This window comes from Clytia hemisphaerica, unplaced genomic scaffold (assembly GCF_902728285.1).
Source record: "Clytia hemisphaerica strain Z4C2 unplaced genomic scaffold, Clytia hemisphaerica genome assembly, whole genome shotgun sequence".
Lineage (NCBI taxonomy): Eukaryota > Metazoa > Cnidaria > Hydrozoa > Leptothecata > Clytiidae > Clytia > Clytia hemisphaerica.
The window spans coordinates 591,156-611,329 of NW_027104472.1; the positions used below are offsets into that span (position 1 = coordinate 591,156).

Consider the following 20,174-nt stretch of genomic DNA (forward strand, 5'->3'; position numbering starts at 1 on the left):
GGGGGGGGGGTTCAGGGGGTACCCGATTACGCAATTCCGCCAATTTTTTCTCTAATTTCCGTCCTACCGTTTTTAAAAAAACCCAAATTCCGCCACCTAAATCTTTGAAATTGAAAATTTTTGTCAAAATTCCACGCGTTTTGAATATTTTTTTGCCAATTCAAAATTCCGCAAAATTTTGCTAATTCCTTTTTACGCACTAAAATTGTCTAATTTTCCATCTCCGTCGGAGTTACCCAATTTCCGGAAATTCTGTCTAAATTTCGAAAAAAGGCCGAGATTCCGCTCCTCCTTCCACCATGACCCCCCCCCATTGCAGCCCTTTCAAATTATTTACGTTGGAAACTAATCGAATAGCATATAACACCGATTGTATACTGAAATTACTGGCATTCTTTTAAATTTTGATCATATATCCATTGTCTGCCGTTGGACAAACTTCGAATACCACGTTTTTTTATAAGAACAAACTATTAAGAACAAAGGCTTCGAGGCCCAAAAATTTAAGAACATTCTAAGAACATTCAAGGCTTTGAGACTTAAAAACAGATTTTCTTAAGAAAATCAAAATCAAAAAAATGCTGAAATAAGAACATTTTAAGAACATTTTTGGCTTCAATCCAAAACTAAGAACATCCGGCTTTCGAAAATTTTTGACGTTCTTATAAAAAAAACAAGTGAACTTTTTGGACCTACCGGGTGGATTAACATATTATAATTGATATCTATGTGACGTTGACAGGATGTGACCATAAACAATAATTTGGTAAAACATTAACATAATGCTATTAATAGTGATCTTATAGATAAAGATCGTTTTTTGATCTGAAATTCTTTTTACAGAAATCTGCTTGAGCCATCTTTACTATTCATGCGAAAAATCACAAGTTTTATTACAAAGTCCAAAAAAACTATTTTTTGCCGTTTTTAGCTGAAATTAACCCCAAAAAGATTTTTCAAAAATCGAGCTCCGTCACATTCGAGGGTTCATAGGTATCTTGCTGATCTTTGTGCAAAAATCATAAGAATGCAAAGCAATCTCGAGAAAAGCTTATGCTAAGTAATTGATAATGTGATAAATATAGAATTTGGCCAGTTTTCTATAAAACACGCAAGCAACCAAAATTTCATGTCTAAACACACATATTCTTCAAAAGTAAGCCCCCATGAGCAAAAAAAACATCTATCTCATTAAAAAATTGAGTAATTTGACAAAGAACATTGATGTATGCTTATTAATAGTGATTCTTATAGATAAACATGCGTTTTTTGAGCCAACTATTTTTTTTTGCACTATCCTGCTTGAGCCATCTTTTACCTATGATGGTACCCTACTTTCATGCAAAAGGTTAGAAAAAATTAATGATCCAATTTTTCACAAAGTCCAAAAAACCCGTTTTTTAGTCGTTTTTTGGCCCAAATTTACCCAAGGACATTTTTTTTCGAAAATCGGGCTCCGTCACATTCGAAGGTTTATAGTTATGCATCTTGTGCAAAAAATCATAAGAATGAAAGAGCCAGATCGAGAAAGCTAATACCTGAAAATGATATGTGCTTATAAAAAATATCGAATGGCCAGTTTTTCCATAAAAACACGCCAAGCAAAAAATCTCTGTCTAAACACACATATCTTCAAAAGTAAGCCCTCATGAGAAAAAACTCTATCTCATAAAAAAAATCGAGCATTTGACTAAGAAACATTGATGTATGCTTATTAATAGTGATTCTTATATAACGGCGTTTTTGAGCCAACAAATTTTTTGCAAAATCCTGCTGAGCCATCTTTTACTATGATGGTACCCTACTTTCATGTAAAGATAGAAACAAATAATGATCCAATTTTTCACAAAGTCCAACAAAAACCCTTTTTTAGCCGTTTTTTGGCCCAATTTGCTCAAAGACATTTTTTTTTAGAAATCGGGCTCATAATTCGGGGTTTATAGCTATGCATCTGTGCAAAAATCAAAAGAATGAAAGAGCCAATCGAGAAAAAGCTAATACTTAGTATTGATAAGTGCTTATAAAAAATATAGAATTTGGCCAGTTTTTCCATAAAAACACGCCAAGAAACCAAAATTTTCCGTCTAAAGAAACATTTTCTTCAAAAGTAAGCCCTCATGAGCAATAAAACTATTTCATTAAAAAAAAATTTGACTTACGAACATTTATGCTTTTTTAATATGATTCTTATAGATAAACATGCGTTTTTTGAGCCAACAAATTTTTTTTGCGAAAATCCGCTCAAGCCATCTTTTACCTATGATTGTACGCTACTTTCATGCAAAAAATCAGAAAAAAATAATGATCCAATTTCTCACAAAGTCCAAAAAAACATTTTTTAGCCGTTTTTTCGGCCCAAATTGGCCCAAAAAATTTTTTTTTCGAAAATCGGGCTCCGTCACATTCGAGGGTTTATAGTTACACATCTTTGTGCAAAAATCTCGAGAAAAGTTGGTAACGAACGAACGAACGAACGGACGGACGAACAGAGGTTAATTTATAGGACCTCCACCGGGGTAGGTCCAAAAAACGTGTACATGATTACCTGTTAATTTCTGGGTTCCTGCACACGAAATGCTATTGACTTTACTCAGAGTTATTATATTTCAGGTTGATTGAAATACATGAATCTATATGTCTATTGAGTGATGTATTTATTATGTTTCTGGTTCATGGTATTCTCTATGCTGTTTGGGTAGTATTTGGTCATTTCTATTTCAAATTGGTTGAAATAAAGTTGCATGTCTTTTGAGTGTTTGGGTTTGTAATTGACTCAACCCGGACACTTTTGCTAATTAGTATTATAACATTCACAATTTATTCTTTGAAAAAGTAATCCACATTTTTAGAAAAAAGATATTTGATGTATCCCTCCTTGATATCTCAAAGAAAATGCTTTTGAAAATAAAATCAATCTAATTATTGCTTGTTTTAAAAAGCCTTATTATTCAGCATTATAGTCTTAGCATCTGTAACGGCGGGTGGCACTTAGTGAAAGCTATGGCTTGTTAATTACTTCATTTGGGCGAGACCAATCTAATTTGTTGATCTACGGGCAGATCGTTAGTGTACCGAAAGTATTTTCCAAAAAATATCAGGATCAAAATTTCACTTTTTTTATCTTCGATGAAGATCATAATAAAATTTTAGTGTATGGAATGCTTGATTTTCTAAATTTTTCAATTTCTTGAAAATAATTTTCAGCTTCAATCAATTCAATTCTTACAAATAACTAAGTATGTAAAATACCTATATTGTAGTGGAAATTCAATATTATTATTTTGTAGATTTTAGCAAAAATCATAAAGGTTGGTTAGGCCCGTAGAACAACAAACTAAATTGGTGAATCAGTCTCAGTTCAGTTCAGTTCTTCTGAACTCATCAAAGCGAGCGGTTCCCAGCTTACAAACAACGTTTTATCAACGTTTATCTAACGTTCACAATGTCCATATAGCGTTAGGTGAACGTTGAAACAACGTTGTGTGCCAGCTGGGTTTCTTTGCTTCCCACTACACTCATTCAGACAAAACTTAGATAGTATCCCAGCTGGTACACAACATTGGTTCAACGTTCATCTAACGTTATATGGGGGGGGGTTGTACTTTTACGGTGTAACGGGATTGGCCCTTTTTTAGTACGGTATTACGGGATTTGACGAAAAAAGAGAGGGGAAAACGGTATTTTGAAATCAGACGGTGACGGTGATTAATTAGCCTAATTTTTTGTCGGTATTCCGGTAATTCAAGCTCTAAAAACCGGTGTTCCGGTGATGGGAAAAGTTGGACAGTCACATTTCACAATCAAAAACCTTTTACTGATCTCTTGCACACTATATTCAAACTAAAATTTTTTAGATAAGGTGACTGGGAATAGCTTCAGAACCATTGACATTTGTTTGGCGAATTTGTGGGAGGAAAAGCAATTTTAACCATATAACGAGGACCCGACATATGAAAAATTTCTTCGTCGGCGCAAATCATGGTTGCGCCTCCTCGCTCTGACCAAATCTGATTAGTTCTCAGGCAAAGAAAGAACAATCCCAGTTAAACTTTCAACTAATGTCTAGTCAGTATCCAAATGATGTTAGGGGGAACAGATTTAGATTGCACCGAAGATAGTGCCTCAGATTACCGATTTTGACGCCCATCTCTCCTCCTTATTTTACTTCGCAATAAGCCTTTTTGCCATAAACGGAGAAAGGTTGTCGAAAGACTTTCACGCGCGCATTACCTTACAACAACATTTTTGCAGCAGAGAGCGTCACTTTGAAATTTTTGTCAATTTGCTTGGACCCAGTCCCTTCGATTCTGATAGCCCTCATATTACTACTACCAGTAAAGTAAAAAATTTGCTCTGGGTTCGAGATTGCAATTCTGGCTCAAGCCACCACACTACATCCTTTTAACCCAGAATTCTCGTTTAGGTGCGATATCAACCACTAAAAAACGGAATTATATTGCGCAATAAAGTGTAAAGTTTCATAAATTGAAATGCCGGTGACGGGATTTTGTATTTTTAATGTACGGGATTCCGGGATTCAGCGAAAATTTTGACGGGAAAACGGTATTTCGAACCCCTACAAACCCCCCCCTTATATGGACGTTGTGAACATTAGATTAACGTTGAAACAACGTTGTGTGCCAGATGGGATGAGTTAATTTTAATTATATCAGAATGTTACGTAATTTGGGTAACTACACGTTTTTTTTAAGAAACATGAGGCTCAGATTGTCTAAAAACTAGGAAAATCTTAGAAACATACTGAGGCTCAGAATAAGAAAATAACATTTTTTAACTTTTTTTTAGAACCTTCCAATCTTTGCATGACAAATAGGCTGATTATGTCAAAAAGTTTAGAAACATGTAAAACACATTTAAGGCTCAGAATGCCGATTTCTTAAGAGCCTTAAGAAACATTGAGGCTACTTGGTAAAACTAGTTTCTTAAAAAAAAAAAAACGTGTATACTAAAAAAGCAGTTTTGAAAAAGGAATAATTCCTCAACCAAAATTTAGACTAAAACACAGTTGTCTGGGGTGGGATATAACTTTTTCCACCTCCTTTTTCAGAGCTTTGGAACTGCTAAAACTAGTAGGTTGCGTTTAATAGAATTTGAAAAAGAAAAAGAGGGAGTGTAGAACCCAAGTAACAAAATTGTCCCACCTACCATGAGAATAAAGAATTTTCACCCTGGAAAAGTAGAATGTATACTATTGATCTAGACATTAGCGTCTTATTGAAGTCCATGGTTTTTTATAAGAATATTCAAAATTTTCGAAGCATTCGGATGTTCTTAATTTTTTAAGTTTCAGCCTAAAAATGTTCTTATTTTCTCCATTTTGTGAGTATTTTTGACCATTTTCCTAAGAAATCGGGTCCCCAAAGCCTTACAATGTTCTTAACTTGTTCTTAACATTTTGGCTATCGAAGCGTTATGGTCTTATATAGTTTGTTCTTATAAAAAAACCGTGTAGGATATATCAAACAGGGGAGGATTGTGACCGAAAATTAGACCTAACGGTAAAGTAAAATTCAAAGTGATATCATTCATATGCTAAAGTTTTCACAATTTCGACACCGCTATATAGATGTCAGTCTGACTTGAGAATATGCAATAACATTATTACAGTTGACTCTCACTAATTCGATCTTCAAGAGACCAGGGATTACCTCGAATTAGAGAAAGAAAAACAGAAAGTATTTTATACTACTTTTCAGCTGAGGGGACAAGCTGGAGCTTTTACAAGCTCTTATTTGATTTGGTTGGTCGTTAAGATGTAATAAAAGAATCTTATTACTTTTTCTAAAAGAACGCGTCATCTCTATCACTTTAAATGACCAATTAGTGAAGTATCTTGTAAAAACTCCAAGGCATCTCCAGCTGAGGGGATCAATGTTTTAGTTCGATCTACGTTCGATCTACAGAAAGATTCGAATAGTAAGGTTCGAATTAGAGAGAGTTGACTGTGTATAATTTTTAATATGTTAAATAGGAAGCCATAATATATAACCTTTGGCAAGGTCATGTGAATCGACTGTTTTTTTTGTATCCCTCTGGTCCTTTAATTAAACAAGCTTGATCCAACTGTGTTAGATTAAAAAAAACCAGCCGGTTTCATATGGTTTAGATAAAAAAATAAAGTAATTTTAATCTACTAACTATGGATTTACGATTGAGCTATACAATGAAAATGTAGACTACACGCATCCTCTTTGATATGTTTTGATATAGGGGATGCTAATCGTGTATGAAATTCCTGTCAGAGAGTTACTCGCGCCTTTCTGTATTAGCTTTAAATGAGAGATCTTTGAATTTTATTAAATTTGGATTAAAAATTTGAATAGCTAGAGGTTAATACAATCATTGAATTTATAAACCTTTTAAAGAAAATTGAAAGCAAGTTACCCCAAATTCGGAGTAACTCTTGGACGGGAATTTTATACAAGATTAGCATCTCCTATATCAAAACATATCAGAGGGAATGCGTGCAGGCTAATGAAAATGGGGCATCGTTTTTTTGTACGGTATGTAATACACCTATTTCCTATTAGCAGATTCATGCAAAAGTCACGAAAAAACGTCGAGTAAACAAACTTTTGATTGGCGGAGACGTGCAAAGATTACCTCATACTCTGGACATTTTGAAAAAATATGCTTGTATGTGCAATATTTCAGCCAATCAGAGACTTTCTCGACGGTTTTCGTGACTTTTTTTACATGAATCCGCTAATAGGAAATACGTGTATTTCTTAAGCCCGAGGTAGCGATATTGGTATGCATAACGATATTCTATGATTGAATTTCATAAAAGGTTTCTGCTTGTTTACATTGAATTGACACGGCTGTGGAGCAAGATTGGTCAGAAAGAGGAAGAATCAATGTTTAGAAAAAGGGGTTACGCGCGCTCAAGAACGCTTAAGTACGTCCCTCCACTCTGTTTGCGTTGCAAATAATAGCGAGTTTATGTATGTGTGTTTTTCAGCGACGGAGACGGTAAGGTTCTAATTTGAGTAGACCATGACCAGCTGAGGACGATGGTAAATCAGCACTTTTTTACCGTCCTCGATTTTGTGGGGCGGAATTGCGGGTTATTCCAAATCGCTTCAGTCACTCTACCGTCCTCAAAAGTGCAAATACATAAACTCGCTAATACTGAGGTAATCCAGGATAATCACAACGATCGGCGAAAAATTTAAGGCTAGTGAAAATACGTTATCTTATTGGTTAAAACCCACTAGCCTGTTATATTTTTCGGCCGTTTTCGTGATTATGCCGATTTGCTAGTTAACCTCACAAATATTTAGATTGTAGAGTCAATAGAGTCTTGAGACACTAGTGAAAGGTGAAAACAACAGCTTTCTAATTGGATATTCTTTTTGCGGGAAATCTGTTAGGCAAAACTAGAGTGCCTTTTCTGGGTAAATATGTCGGGGGAAAGTGACGAAAATTATAAGAATTAACAATTAAGGCGACAACATTTTTCCCAGTTGAAAAAAAATTTATTTACCTGGTTTTTTATCCCCGGTATATCCAAAATATCTGAAAACACATTGGCCAAAGGGAATGAAAAAAGAAATTCCAAAATACCAAAATTCTAAAAATTTAAAAAAATCCCGAAAATCGAGTTATATTGCACGGGCCCAGGGGGTTGGGGGCGGTACCCTTTTTTCACCTTCACGAGTCCCAGGTAAAAATGCCGCAAAAACACATTTCAGTCCCATCCAGGGTCACTTTTTTTCAAAATAGAGTCCCACGAACGAAGAATCAATTTTTCGAACCTCTCGCTGAGAGAGCGGAGCACCCTTTTTACCAACCTCGTTCCCTGCGTATTATCAGCTTTTTTTATGCTTTACTGATAGCGCCCTTTTACTTCCGCCTTTTAGTTTCGAATGTTGTTAATCGAAAATCTAATTCGAACGTTATAGATTCGAACGAAAATATTCAATTAAGTGTTTGCATCTTTTGATTTTGACTATGACAACATAGAGAAGCATTTTTCGATCCCAGAAGTTTTGTTTCGTTTCGCAGTGAGGGGTGATTTTTCAGAGATGTATTTGAAAGTTTCTAGATTGATAATTGAAAATGCAGATGATGTACAGTATTATTTCGATAGAGAAGAAAGGTCCTAGGTCCTAGAAAGTCATCTTTTCGACTGTTTTTGATTTGATTTTTCTCAGACAGGCCTGTCTGTTGTTGTTGAGTACTGTAATGTATGAAGATTTTAACTTGAATATGAAACTCTTTACCTTGAAATTTTGTCTTTACAATTAAACCACAGTAATGTTTATGGTTAAAACCAAGAACCAACAAACAAACTGTATCTTACTCTTATTAGGATCTTAGTAGGGGGAGGGCTAATTGTCGGAGGGGTTGGAAATTTTAATTCTAAAAACCCAGAAATAAGCTAAAATCAGGCTTTATAGAGCAAAATAAGGAGCCTTCCTTCCCTCTGTCAGCTGAAAATATTTTTACAAATTAATAAACGATGGTGGTCCTAATAAGGTCCGGGGGTTGGAAGATTTTTGTTTTGGAGCAATCTCATTATTTAAAATATAAAGCACTCAAGATCCTTCACTTGCGATCGGAGTGATTGATCTGAGGATTTAAAAATTGATACGAAAATTGATGTCATGTAGTCATACACGAACTTAGAATTTTGAAAATGGTTCGACCGCGCGCACATTATACCAAAGGAGACACGCTGCGCGCGTAATAACAATTTTACTTATATCAGCACAATATAACAATAGGGAGATAGCTCCTGATATGAAACATGTGTCTGATATGAAACGGGAACACTAATGTAAAAATAAAACTATTAAAGGAGGTTTGCATGTATCATTGATCAATTAGAATAAAGATTTGGTCATATTCCATTTGACTGAAGTAGCCGTTTGTATGTATCTGGCGCCCAAATGTAGGACACGCTGAAGTTCTGAAGGTCACAAAAATTTTCAACATCTGGAAGGTTTAGAATACAAAATTTTGAAAGACCACATTAAGGATTTTTGCCATAGGAAGCCTGAACCCCAGCCAGCGTTTTCGGGGACTGGCGAGTACAGCCAAAATATTCTCAGTTCCGCGTGCAAGGATAGTTGAACCCGACTGGGGATGCGGCACATCAAAAACCGACTATCACCGATTCCTATCCGATGAGAAATTGGGCGGTCCTTTAGAGCATTAGCGTGGGAAGCCACCAATCCACCATCGGAATATCAATAAGTTTACTGAATCTTAGTCCGTATAAAAACGTTGGTCTGGAAGCCTTTTGTTTCTTTCCATTGTTTCTTTCTTGAACTTGAGAAATTAGTTAGTTTTTCTCACTTTTTGATCATATGATTAAATCTTAAACCAATCCCAAGAGGAGTTCTAAGTTATCTTTTGATATTAACAAAGGGAGAGGCTAACAAAAAGTTAAAACAATAAGCTTCCAGACAATTGTTTCTTATATACACAATGATGAATAAGAGACTGAGCGAAGTGTTGCCGAATCTCAACATAAATTTCCTGGTTCTTAAGAAAAAATGCGAATAACAAAGGATAATTGGCCATAAAAACACAGTTCGTGAAAAAAACCTCACTTTAGGGGAATTCTCAAGCTGAAAAATGAACAACCATAAACGGAACACTTTGAACACTTCTCATCCAGATCCGGTCGGGTAGCTCAGTCGGTAGATTACCTTATCGTCGGGGAAAAGTGACGAAATTTTGGACAAGTGACGAATATTTTCCCTGACGAAAATTTTCCCCGGCCTCAATGCGTTTACCAACTACCAGCAAGTGACGAATTTTTCCCTGACGAAAATTTTCCCCGATGAAAATTTTCCCCGACGAAGTTTTCCCCGATAAGGTATTCGCCTTACAATCCAAGGGTTGTACACATTGTCGGTTCAATCCCCGGTCACTACCAACTCAGTGAATGATAGCTTAGCTTATCCAAGGGTTGTGGGTTCAATCCCCGGTCACTACCAACTTATTGAGTGAGTGGCTTAGATTGGTTAATCTGATCTAGGTGGTAAGTTACTGGGAGATGAGAGTAGGTGTGGCGCAAATAGAAAAGGGGATAGACTCCCTCACTCTCAGCTCCGCTGACAGTCAGCAGATGAATATGCTATATATTTATACTACAGTATTATATTTAGCTGATGATTGTCGTCCATACGGGCGGCATGAAACTTAGAGTTCTAAATTATAAATCAAAGTCTCTTTTTTTAATTTGATATCATTAATCACTCTCGGCAGATAGAAGAAAATAAACTTGTACTACAGTATTACATTCTGTATTTTAGAGTTTGTCGAGATGGGCATTGAGATCGTTCTTAAATCTTTTGATATTTTCGAGCCCAGTTCTTATGAAATTGTCCTTATAAAAAAAGAGAATATGACCTAAAGAAAACTATATGTTTGTTTTTCAGGAAACGTTAGGGGGTAGTCAGACCAACCCTTTTCAGATTTTTCATGAAGTAAAACATCAAAGAGAATAACGTTGTAACAAAGAAATTTGTATCCAAGATAAGATACCAAAATATTTGAAAAAGTCATTCAGATCTTTGAATAAAATGTACATCCTTGTGGTTTTTGATTTGACTTTGTTTTGATTTTTGATTATAGTTTATATTTAACTTTGATTTATTTCTGAGAAAATGACAATTTCTTGAATTTTAAAATATGTCGGTATTTTTAGGGTCAAACCTTTCGGGGGAGAGTTTGCACTCCATATAAGGCAAAAAGAAGAATATATTACCATCCGCCACACAGTCTTGACCTTTTTGAGATATTTATATAAAAGGGTTTGGGTACGTCCTCATTTCGAATATTTACATTTAGAATCACAGTAATTAATGTTCTCTTTGGGAAACTGAAAACAAAAACTCAAGAACTTTTTTTAACGCATTGATGTGAGTAAGACTTTGTGCATTGAGTTTAAAGCCTTAGAACTAGAGAGGAATCTTCAACTTTTCTCAAAGAAGAAAAAGTGAAGCCTTTAAGCACCGCGTTTGGAATAACGGATCGAACCTAGAACTTTCTTTGTTCTCAAAAAGCATATCTTTCGAAACCTGGCAATGGATTTTACTTTCCATCAGATGTTTATGTGAAAACTAGCCCCTTAGGGGTTTTAAAGTCAATGATCTTGTTAGACTGGAGTCGTTTATAATGCGTGTAATACAGTAGTACAGGCGTTATATGATAATACGATTATTGTAACGGGATTTAGTTTGTATAGACTAAAATTTTTCTCTCCAGTACTTTTTTGCTTTTGCTTTATTTCTATTATGTCTACTATGTCTGAATTAGTCGTCTTGCTTGCTAGAATATGATCTTGTGTGTCGCATTTTGGTAATTTTCTGGTGAAAGTATCCGAGCATTTTTTGTATTCATTTTGGATTATTACCCACGATTTTGTAAAGTTCTATGATTCAGACAATATGTTAGACAAGCTTTGGCACGTACACTCTTTTTATAAGAACCAGTAAACTTTGGATGAGTCTTAGCTGTTCTTATTTATAGGACGAAATTGAGGTATTTTAGGCTTTATACTCAATTTTTACTGCTTCACCCCCTAAATTGCTTGAAATTGATTAATTCCAGGCTCAGCATTGTTCTTAAATTGCTCTTATTGTTAGCAATTTCGAGCCGCATTGTTCTTATAAAATAAAAAGAGTTAGTTTGCTAAAGCTCTAAACTATCTATTTTATTTCATAGTTATCTAACTATGAACTATGATAAGTTTTCAAAAGACCCCTTTACTATGAAGAATTTTCATCACAACACGTGAATTCTATTGAATATCACAATTCGATAGCAGAACAGAAATTCTAAGATTTTAAGTATACTGAAGATAACGATAGGCTTTAAGGGTTAGAGATTATGATGGGAAACTTAATATAATAAGCTTTTGAATAAGAGTTCTTGCGAAATAACTTGATTCTTGGATAAAGAATTTCATAATAATTGGTTATAGTTTTAAGGGCTTAGTTTGAAGAACTACATGTTTTTTATAAGAACAAACTATATAAAAACATAAGACTTCGATGGCCAAAATGTTAAGAACATAGCTTTGGGGACTCTAAAACACCCGATTTCTTAGAAAAACGCACAAAATTACCCACAAAATGGCGAAAATAAGAACATGTTAAGAACATTTTTAGGCTTAAATCTGTAAAAAGTTTTTAACATCCGAAGGCTTCAAAATTTTTGGATGTTCTTTTATAAAAAAACGTTTAGAGACAAGGAACTGCATATAGAAAGAAAAGGAAGCTAAAGAAATAGGTTAAAATAATTTAAAGTAAAATGCTCCCTGGACGAGTAATAAAACTGGATGTACGCAAATGCACTAGGAAGGTTTCTCTACTGACCAACAACGTTGTTTCAACGTTCATTTAACGTTATATGAACATTATGGACCGTAGATGGATGTTGTTTGGACGTTTCACGTAAGCTCTGCTTATAAATATAAAACAAATTTGGAAAATACAAATTTGATTTTATCAAAATTGTATTAAAAGGATATATCTGATTAGGGGTAGTAAGTTTAAAATAGTTTTTATTGTGAATAATAATCAAAAGAAACCAGCAAGTCTCCTGATTTCCAAGCTTTGCAGTACTTTGTCTAGGACTTGGAAATAATATAATCAAGTTTAAAAAATGGAATGTGCCTTGGGTGCTATGTGATTTGAATGAATTTATGGGGTGGAACAAAGGCGTATTGATGATTTGAACGTTGAGTTGAATGTAGTTCGATTCTCAAGTCGAATGAAAAAGCATTCGATGTTTACCGAGATGTTTTTTGACAGTCATTCTAAAGTGGTGTCAAATCTCGACTAATGATAACTTTAAGTTTAACAACGAATGGTTTAATAAAAATTTAAAAAATGAAAACATCTAGGTGGATGTATACTACGTAGACAAGGTTAAAAAGGATCGTGAGATTGAATATTTTCCTCTTGCTAAAAAATACGTAAAGAATTTTCATTTTCGAAAGGGGAACGCGATATATAAAATAAAGGTTCCAAAAAGTTAATTTTCAAAAAATTTGTTAAAGAAGTTCAAATTGAAAAGTGAGTGATCAATTTACTTTTTGTAAATTGAATAATGAAAAGTTATGGCGAATATAATATAGCTCAGTTTACAAGAAGTGTATGAGATACAAGGAAATTTTGATAGATTTTTGATTTCATTTTTATATCGATGGATCTTGGTAGTTCCGTCCAGAAATTTCAAACAAACTAATAAGAAAGTGAACTAACAAACAGACATTCAGACTACTGTATGTGTATTGGGTAATATTTACTTGTGGTTCGCTGTTTTGTATTTTGGAAATTCCCTTTATGTATCAGTTGTTTTCTTACACTCCTATACTGCATCTCTATATACGAATAATTAGGGTGCTTTATTGAATACGATACAAGCCCCTCCCCTTCCATTCTATCATACACGTTTTTTATGAGAACAAAGGAACAAACTATAAAAGAACATAAAGGCTTCACGAAATCGATAACAGCCAATTTGTTAGAAAAATAGACAAGAATACATAAAATATGTGGAAAAAAATATTTTTAGGCTTGAAACTCAAAAGTTGAGAACATCCGAAGGCTTCAAAAATTTTTGGATGTTCTCATAATAAAGCGTGTATTATTCACTACCTGAAAATTAGTGATCAATGTTTTTCAAAGATTTTTAGCCTGACAGTTAAGAACAGATAAGTAACAGAAAATCAAATCACCTACAAACATTAAACCTGTTCTGGAAGTTTTGGCTGTTCTGAAACCTCTCCTAGAAAACAGGGAACTGATCTTAATTTTGGGGAAGTCCTTACCATCAATACTTCTTCCAGCTGGCAAATAAGAACAGATATCTGAAAATGTTAATTTTTTCTAGAGTAGTAATGAAATTAACAAAAAGTATGACGAAGAAAACCTAATCTAACCGCTTATACTGAAATAATGGTGTTCAATAACATTTCAAACGGCACCAATAATGAAAGTCTGGAAGCTGTACAAGAAATCTTCGACTATCCTTGGAACTTTGTATACACCGCATTAGCCACTATACTATTATCGTGTGGTATAATTGCTAACTTGGTGTTCATTTACGTTTATCGCCATGGAAACATACAACGAACGCATTTTCATTTTTGTTTGGTACATTTGGGTGCCGCAAATATCGGGCAACAAATCGGTTTCATTCCATGGATTATTATCAACTTAAAAACGGTTCACAGTGAAAACCCGATTTTAGATTCCATCATTTGCGGATTCACAGACGGTTTAACCGGATTCTTTGTAGCAGCTTTTGTAAATGTGTGGATAATTCTACACATGTCTATTATACGTTACAGAATCATTAAAAACCCTATGGCAAATACGTTAAACAATAAACGTAAATCGATGAGACTTTTCATTGGTTTTTGGATTTCAAGTTGTTTAGTGTTTATCCCAAACACTTTGACAATGGAGAATACACAGACATATGGTTTCTGTTTACGGACGCACCGATTCACGAAAGAATTTACCGGGATATACCGATCGGTATTGTCGATTTCCGGGCTCGTTATCCCGATTTTCATCATGACTGTTGTTTACGTTTTAGTATTCTGTCAATTCTACTATCAAGCAAGGGATAAATTTGATCCAGATTTTGTGAGTCAGGTTAAGGTTAACCATAGAAACCGTGTTGTGCGTTTTCTAGGTGTTTTGGTTTTGATTTTCATATGCAGTTGGCTTCCTTTTGGTGTATATTTTATACTAAATACTATTGGATTCTTTGAGAAAACAATGCAAGCAGAATATATTAAAACGCGAATTATGAAACTAACAATGCTACCTTGCATCAGTACGGCTTTTACTAATGTTTTATTTTATACAATCATGAATCCGCAGTTCCGTAAGGAATTCTGGAATCGACGTCGACATAGACGTCAAAATACCGTCATTTCGGCGTATTTGAGCTCCAGTAGTCGTATGAGTAGCCGACAGATTTCGGAAATGTCGGAAATTTCAACTATTTCAATATCGGTTTCAATGCGAAGGACGATTTCTGAAGCGACAGAGGAAAGAAAAGAAGCTCATGGTGAATAAGGCAAAAAATTGAAAAAATGACACTGACTATTACGTACAGAAAAAATTGCCAACATTTTATATTAACTTTGTTATTTTTAAGATTTTTAAATTTTAAAAGGATTAAGGAAGAATTCAGCGTTCTACCGGGTGCGCCACAAAAAAAATTCTCTCTTTGAAACTAATTTTCAAGAAATCTAATAATTTTAAAAGAGCAATTCCTATTTCATTGGAAGGAAGAAAGATAAACTTAAAATTTGATGGGTCATTTATTAAATTCGATTCATTAAATCAAAAGTTATGCTCAATTGGATAAAAAAAGTTACTTTCAGAAAGTGCTCAAAAATGTTAAAAATCGACCTATCAATTTTTCATTTTAAATCTGGCAATCGCAATAGCCTTTACAAGATTAAGAGCATTTTTCAGTAACTAAACACATGAAATTTTGAAACTGAAGGGTCGAAAGGGTTTAAAATCTTCATCAAAATCAATTTAATTTACTTTTACCGAAATTTTCCTCAGATTTTTGGTTCTCGACTGGATAAAGTCTATGTAGTCTATGTATGTCCAATAAAATAGGAATGGTTCTTTTAAAATTTTTAGATTTCGAGAAAATTACTTTTAAAGAGAGAAACTTTTTTTGTGGCGCACCCGGTATAAGGAACACGTTTATAAGGAACTCGAGGCTGAAAATGGTTCAAAAAATAAGGAATTGTTTAGGAACTGCTCAGGCTGAGAATAAAAAAACAAGTTTTAAGGAACAGTAAGAGATGGTTATCCAAACTTAGCAGCTATGTAAATAAGGAACTCGATAAGGAACTTTGAGGCTGAAACTCTCTGTAAAAATAAGGAACTCCAGGCTCAGAGCAAAGTTAAGGTTCCTTATAAAAAAAAAACGTGTACACCATATTTACAACTTCAGTGAAATATTTGAAATATATTTAAAAATCAGTGATTTTCGATGGAATTTTCAACAGTTTACTACTGAAAATGACATTTTAATGTAAATTTTAGTCATTATTTACTAGTTTGAAGCATAAGTTACCATTGTAACAAATTTTGGCATTATTAACGGCCTAAAATTAGGCTGTGGCGTAATCAGGGCCGATAAGGTACTTGAATTTTCAAATAAACGTGGGATCCCTGATGAGATCCGTCCAAAAAGTATAACTATAATCTTAATAATAATATTACACGTTGTTCAGACATGGTTCTGGTGTGATTCATGACGATTATTTTTTAATTGTGGTTCAATCTTTTGTCACATTGGGAATTTCCCTTTACTTGAAGTGAGGATGGAAAACACCACCTGCTCTTTCTCTTATTATAATTTTTTTAATTGAACCTAGACTATATATATAAAAGGCACAATGATTGTCCTAAAAATGGCGAAATTATTTTTTTTTCTAAGAAAAATTTTATAAGCACATGGAGGCTCAAAACAAAATAATAGTAGTCCCAGAATTGCAGAAAAGTTAAGAAAAAAGCCCCTCAAAATAAAGCAAGAATAATAAAATAACATTTCAAGAACATTTACAGTTAACCTGTCTGAAAAAAAAAACAGAAGGAAAATAAGAACAGCTGATCTACAGCCATAATTTACTGGTTCTTATAAAAAAAAGAAAACATTTCTTAATTTCACACTTTCAGTAATTTACACTTTTAATAACATTTGTGTGTCTCTCGCTTTTGTCCCTGGGACAATGGAGCAATGGAGTAAAATTGATTCGAATCAATTTTGCTTCATTCTCCCAGGAACAAAATCACTGTGTCCTTTGGGTATTTCCCTCACTTTTTGTCCCATGAAACAAAAAAAAGAAACCATGGGACACGCACTTTTTTCCTTGTGTTGGTGGGATCAAAGCATGTTACATTGCACCAACGCGAAAAAAATTCTCGTGTCCCCAAGCCTTAAGTTTTTTATAATCCTCATTTTTTGAAACATTGTTTTAAATTTTTTTTTTCAAAATTATTCCGTCAAAAGGAACCAAAATACACCATTAGCAATCATTTTACATGCCGCTTTATGTCGAGCCACTAATAAGAGAGCGGTGTAGGCGATTTTCCCAATGAAGTAAAAGCCCGAAGGGCTAGAAGCTAATTGCCCCACAGGGGTTTATGTTGCTTCAAGTAGTGGAGCTGCTCGCTAGAAAAAAGTTCATCGTATTGTTTATGACGTCATATACTGGAGAAAATCGAATAGGCGAATTGGGAATGCAGAACAGCAAGTCGAAATGCACTGTCCATTTTGAAATGGCGCATTTCGAATTAGATTTTGGGTATATCAAACCTAACTCTGGTATATCAAACGAAATTCTGATATATTAACTTAACGCATCTCAAATCGATGTATTCTAACTTGATAGATCTAAAATCGAAACATTCCGACATTCTGACTTGACGTACCGTAAATCCTCGAATAAGCGCCCCGCTTGAATAAGCGCCCCCCTTTTAGTTAAAATAATATTATAAGCGCCCCCTTTGAATAAGCGCCCCCTTTGAATAAGCGCCCCATTCGAATATTGTTATTGATTGAATAAGATATTGAGTAGATACTTGTGGCTTAAGGGCTCTGACCATAGTGAATTTTTCATAATTGCCGTGTTTAAAATGTGTTTTCTGACTGATGTAACCAACAAAACTATGGCATGTTATACATTTTCTGTTAGAAAAACTATTCCTGAATCTGAAAATTCAAAAATTGCATTGAAAAAATTTGATGAAGAAGAAAATGAAGACTTTTGCGAGGAAGAGTATTTCAACTTTGAAGAGCTTAGTTTCGGCGAAGAAAAAACATTTTGAAAAATTTTTCGCATTACATGGTGTATCTTTTACCGAACAATAAAAATTTTTGCGGAAAAATTTTGTAAATGCCTCTTTGTCTCGAAATCTTCAAAATAGTGGTTTTTCATTAATTTTTCATCTGGATTTTGCTTAAAAAAACAGTCATAACTTTTGACACATCTTTTTAGAAAAATTTTCCGCAAAATTTAAAATAGTTCAATTCTTTGCCGACAGTGTAAAGAAATTTTGAAACAAAAAAGTTTATTTACCCATTAAAACTAAGCACTTTTTGTAAAAGAGGGTGATGCAACATATTATTAAAATCTTTTTAAAGTTCATAACGTCATTTTTGCAATTAAATTCTTAATTACTCTTAAGGGATTCGATTAAAAAGCAATTTGTAAAGGCAATTCTTTGTTAAAAGTGTTAAGGAACCTGAAATATAACTTTTATGTTCAAATACCAAAATCAACTTTTGGACTATAGTCAGAGGGCATACAGGAAAACTGGGAGCCGGGAGGCGGGAGGCTGAACCGGGAGCCGAGAGTCGGGAGGCTGAAATCGAAAGTGGGAGGCGGGAGGCGGGAGGCAGGAGGCTGAACCGGGAGCCGGGAGTCGGGAGGCTGAAATCGAAAGTGGGAGGCGGGAGGCGGGAGGCGGGAGGCTGAAAACGAAAGTGGGAGGCGGGAGGCTGAAATTGAAGATGGGAGGTGGGAGGCTGAAAATAAAAGTGGGAGGCGGGAGGCGGAAAACGAATAGACGAAAGGCCGAAAGCGAGAACTAAGTTGCAAAGATAAACAAAATCTTGTGAAGATAAACAAAGACAACGGTTTAAAAAGCACTCTCACGAGTTCCGTATCGTTTGTTAGTATACGCTTTTTCAATTATAATAAGGAACCTTACGGAGCCTGGAGTATGTAATTGATCTAAACAGTTAGCCTAGCCCATGAGGTTAGTTCACCCGTATATGCAGTAGTGTTTTTTATAAAGATTTTTAAATTGTAACGTGGTATATCGGCTCAATAGTACATTGCTAGCGCGCCGGACTCAGAATCAATGACAAGAGACTTTGGTAGTTCGAGCCGGGGTCAAATTTTCAGTTTTGAAAAAAAATTCTAAGTCGCAAGGCGTTCTAAGCATTTAGCTACATTTCACTCTTGGTGTTTTCAAGTTAGTCTTTCATTATTGGAAATATGAATTAAAAAGGAAAATACTTTCATTTGTCTTTTTTTCTACACTCAATGTCAATTTTCAGGATAGGACTCGAGGTTTGTTTACATCAGAGGAAACCCCGTTCTATTTAATTGTTTAAAAAATTCCATGACACAGCATTCGAAAAAGTAGAATAATTGGGCTTTCCACAAGTATATTACTTTTTTATAAATATAACGAGATAACGAGATTGTTCACGGAAATATCTACCCCGGGCCTGTCAATCATTTTCTGGACCTGCCAACCACTTTCTTGGCACCATATTCAGTCAGTTTTGCTTTTCTTTTCACTTGTGGTTCTGAAAAAAGTGTTTATAAGATAATAAAAAAAGACGAAAGCCGATTTTTTGCATTTTTTTAGTTGAAAGTTTTGGAGCAAAAAAAATCAATATTTTCGAGCAATCAAGATTTTTTGAGCAATAATTTTTCCCATAGATTATCTGAAATTTCCACCCTTACAGTGCATTTCTGATAAATTGGAAAACATACCCTTAACCGCCGCAGATACCCGTCGCGGCGTCGGTCAATTTGCCTGACTGCCCCCCCCCCAATTTTTGTTTATTAAAATTTTAACAGAAATTTTCAAAAATATCAACAAGAGCTCATAAAACCAGAAAAACTTTGATCAATGTTGACAAAACAGACAAAATAACACAATTTTCGTCGCACCGTATAGGATTCGAACTCTCTAAAATCATTACGCTTTTGTTGCCGTTTCATCGACTTATACACTCGGCCACGCAGGTGATGTGCAAGTGAAGTGAACAATGATTATAATGAGACCTTTATTTTGCCATGACTTGTAATATTTTACCAAAGTCTTTGATTTTACCCTGTCAAGGTATTGACTTCTTAAAGAAACGATTTTAGATTATTTCCAACATGCAAGAGCCGATTTGCAAGAGCCGATTGCACTAAATATATATAACACTCGAAAACTATCATGTTATATTTTTTTGTAATTAAATCTTGCATCAGCAGTTTCGAAACAAAGCTTGCTATATTTTTATGTAAAATTATTTTTATAAAGAGAAACGCTTAGGAAAACACTTGGTTTAAAAACATACTATTTGAACTATTTTTTTTGATGGATTGTGTGTGTTTATAAAAAATAAATGATCTG

At 34.4% G+C, this 20,174-nt stretch overlaps 2 protein-coding genes across 2 annotated transcripts in view; one reads left to right on the forward strand and one right to left on the reverse strand.

Moving 5' to 3' along the window:
* Nucleotides 1–20,174, reverse strand: part of LOC136821311 (WD repeat-containing protein 35-like) — a 70,038-nt gene that overhangs the window by 21,189 nt on the left and 28,675 nt on the right. The window lies entirely within an intron of this gene.
* LOC136821313 (QRFP-like peptide receptor) lies at nucleotides 13,883–15,099 on the forward strand. The gene has a single exon (XM_067077546.1). The coding sequence runs from the start codon at nucleotides 13,944–13,946 to the stop codon at nucleotides 15,075–15,077; it is 1,134 nt and encodes a 377-aa protein (XP_066933647.1). The 5' UTR covers nucleotides 13,883–13,943; the 3' UTR covers nucleotides 15,078–15,099.

Excerpts from the sequence above, each read along its gene's own strand:
- LOC136821313 (XM_067077546.1), top strand. The coding sequence starts at position 13,944 with ATGGTGTTCAATAACATTTCAAACGGCACCAATAATGAAAGTCTGGAA.